The sequence below is a fragment of the Centruroides sculpturatus genome, unplaced genomic scaffold (genome assembly GCF_000671375.1).
Source record: "Centruroides sculpturatus isolate CEXI.00-Female unplaced genomic scaffold, Cexi_2.0 scaffold5864, whole genome shotgun sequence".
NCBI lineage: Eukaryota > Metazoa > Arthropoda > Arachnida > Scorpiones > Buthidae > Centruroides > Centruroides sculpturatus.
This window is the reverse complement of record NW_019389953.1, coordinates 1-3803: the sequence shown is the minus strand read 5'-3', so window position 1 is coordinate 3803 and position 3803 is coordinate 1. Positions and strand designations below refer to the sequence as shown.

General features: G+C 26.6%; 1 protein-coding gene across 1 annotated transcript; it reads right to left on the bottom strand.

The window, feature by feature from the left end:
• Nucleotides 1-453: 453 nt before the first annotated feature.
• Nucleotides 454-2981, bottom strand: LOC111617388 (5-oxoprolinase-like; the record flags this gene model as incomplete). The annotated part of the gene is made up of 5 exons (XM_023358686.1): nt 2799-2981; nt 2665-2701; nt 882-1060; nt 673-807; nt 454-603 (listed from the first exon to the last, which is right to left on the bottom strand). Coding segments are annotated over exons 1-5 (600 nt in total), but the record flags the coding sequence as incomplete, so codon positions are not given.
• Between the last annotated feature and the right edge of the window lie 822 nt (nt 2982-3803).

Sequence of the window (3803 nt, the reverse complement as noted above, 5' to 3'; positions counted from 1 at the left end):
CATTATTTTTTTTACATATGGTAATAAAATATCAGAAGTGAAGGCTTATAGCTTAATTGTTTCTACATCACAGAGACATTGCCAGATATTACCATTAGGGGAAAATAAAGAATAGATTTGGACATAAAATATTTTTAGTAGTTAAATCTAAAAAGTTTTATATTTTTTAGGTTAAGAGAAAACACACCTCCCTCTTTCCCTCTTGGAATACACCTATGCTAGACTATACTTAACTCATTTTTATATTAATAATATATGAAATGGTTTTATACAGTTTTTCTTTGCAACATTTAATATATTTTATTGATATTTACCTATCATATCACAATATCAAATAACAATGTTTTAATTGTTATTCGATATTGTGATATGAAAGATAAATTTTTAAATTTAAATAAAATATACATATATAATAATTTTTAAAAATTTAGCTAAATATTACAATGTAAATACCTGAGATGCTGCACAAGATTTAAAAGCTTTGAAAACCACATCTACAATTCTTTGTGATGTTAATACATTTCCTCCTACAATAGCTGCATCTTGTGATGGTGACAATATTGATCCTTTTGGAATGATAACTTTTACAGGTGCAAGACAACCCTATACATTTATTTATGTTATTATTTTAAGAACAAAATTATTTTTTTATTAAAAGTATTTTGTAATTACCTGATTTAGAGGAACATCATAGCCAACCATACAGCGTAAACAGTATATTATTGCAGACAGTGTGACAGCTTTTGGAGCATTACAGTTTCCATATACTTCATAACCAGTATCATTAAAATCAAATATAGCAGTTCCCTAATAATATGTAATCTTAGATATAATAAAAAAAGAGGATAACAACATATATACATCACATGTAGAAAATTTACTTGATTTTTATCTATTTGAATCTGAAGTTTAATCATTGTTCCATCATCCATGTAATCTTCAGCACATAAATTTACATAGTTATCTGAGAATGAAACTTTATTACCAATTTCTTTCAGCATATTTCTAACAGCAATTTCTGCATTGTTCTGTGAATATAAAGCCATTAAAACATATAAATCTGCAAAAATTATATTTTAAAATATAATTATACTATATTATAAAAAATTACATTTAAAAATCATAATCACGTTCATTTACATAATTTAAAAATTTTTATTTTACAAAATATCTTGCAGTCTATAATAATCCTTTATCATCATATTATTATTGAAAACTAAAATTAAAATTATTTTGATGTTAAAACTTATCATTTTTAAATAAAATTTTTATTGTGTTTATTGTGTTATTTAAAAAANTTGTGATTTACCCCATTTTTCTTCTCTTTTCTCTGTATGCAGCCCACGTCATTTCAAAAATTTCAAAATATGGCCTTACATAGAAAAAGGTTGCCTATCCATAGTCTAGATGATCCCTAAATTGTCATTGGTGTCTTTTTCATAAAAAACAACTTTACATTTGATAGTGTTTTTTAATAGTAATTAGTTAAGAAAAGAAGAAGAAACATATCAAAGACTAGTTTAATTCTTTTATTTTATTAAAGTAAGTAATATTGCAAAAGAAAATATAGAAAGTATGTAATTCAACCCTCTTTATTGTTTACTGCATCACACATGTATATACTTTAACCTGCAAATGTCTTGGCAAATGCTTTAAAAACATTTAATTAGATGAGCAGATGTAATTACAGCGGATTGTAAAATAAATAGGACATCCGATGTCTGTTAGATGTTCTTTTTTTTCTGAACTTCACTCTACTAACTGTTATATAAACACTCTTTATTTAAAATTATAAAATATTAAATATCCAATTTTTTCATCGAGGCCCCTAAATAAACTAAGTATCATATTACAGGCAGCAGTTAACATGCTAAACATTGTCTCTGCAATTAGTCCAGAGAAGTGTTAGATCTTACCAAGGAAAATGGTTTATGATCAGGAACTTGTTCTCTGAAGATTCCAGAAGGAGATAGATATTTTTCTACCAAGTTGGATTTGTGTCAGATTCGATATAAAGCATCATTTATTTGCACAGTCATATCTTTCCTGATGTCAAGTCCCTCTTGACATGTCATAAAAGGAAAAAGTTAAGTCATTAGGTTGGGCAATTACACCAGCTACACAACAGGTTCTTCCCCTCCTGTCCACTGCTCTAAAGGTGTTCAGATGTTCTCACACAATGCTGAAATGTGTCAGGGCATCATTGTGCTGGAACAGCATGTCTCTGTGCATGACAAGGAAAACATTGTCTATGAGCTTTGGAAGTATGTTTTGCAGGAAGCCAAGGTATAATGTCCAAATGTGGCAGCAAGATGACAAGTCCCAGCAGATGATTACAGACAGTACTGCTGTCAGTAACAAATACTTTGTATCAGCAAAAATTGTCACAATTTGAGTTTTGTTAAAAGCAACCTCTATATATTTGTTTTACTAAGTTTTATGGAAAAACTACCAAAAATCAAGTCAAACAAGTAGGAAATTGTTAAAATGTGATCTTTCTTTGTTCAAAATTTTGCAGATGTACTCAGTAAGAATTTCGTATTTGATTTGTACTTAATAAAAATATGGTATTTTTACATTAATGAATATCAGATACAATTATTATGTTAAGTACATTTCTAGATATGAGTTTTCTTTAAGCAGGACTGGACTTCCATCATCAACTTGAGCTGTTGCTAAAGAAGCCAAAAACAAAATACAACTTTAATGATTTTTCAAATATTCTTAAAATGATTCAAAAAGTATGATGATTTGGCATATCATTCTATTACTAAACCTTCTGATTATTAATTTCTTACTTTTTGATTTGCAGCAACTTGTGCTCTTAAATCAGAAATATTATCTTTAAGATTTCTTGTTCCACTGCTACCAGGAATTTTTCCAGGTTCCATTAACATTTCTGTTACAGCTGAAAAATTATAAATTCTTTAAAATTTTTACTTAGTGTAAATTATAAAAGTAATTTTATAAAATCATATATATTATGATTCTGTAACATTATTTACACACATTATAAATAAATACTTTTAATAAATATGATTTAAATGAATTTGAATAAAATTTTTTTTATAACAGCATTATTTATATTATAGTACATAAAGGTAATAGTGTACAGGGAAAACCTGATAACTCGACACCTTACTGGAAAAGCTAAACATGTCGAATTTTGTGGGTTGTTGAGTTAGTGAGGTTTTGGAAAATTTTAATTGTTGGCAGTGTCATTAAATATAGTACTGTATATACAATTTGTCATACTTTTTGTGTTGTCTTTCTATCTTACTTCAACAGACAAAATAATAATGAAATTGTTCAGCTAATGAAAATTTGCAAGAATGTAACCATTTTTATACATGTTTAAATTATTGTACTGTATTAGAGTACAGTAATTTATATATAAGAGGAAAATTTGAATAATTTTCAAAAATTTTATTGACAAAAACAACTTATCAAAAAGGTATCATTTACAATATTCTGTTATTAAAGTTTGCTTCTGTTTTAACAAACTACATAAGAATAGTTTTTTTAATAAGACCAATGTCATATATCAGCATGTGTTTTCTCATAGGTTCTGTCGATTCAAAAGCCTTTAAAATTTTCTCCTTATTCTTCATGAATGTCTTATCATCATATGTGGGAAGCTATATTCTAGGACTTTTTATCAATTTAAAGTATTTATCAACTTATTACATTACTTTTAGTAATGTAATCAAACTAAAAAGTTGTATAATGTATCCAATTATATAAATTTTTTTCTGACATTTTGCATTACAGTAAAAATTTTATTGTAATATTTGGCATAAAAT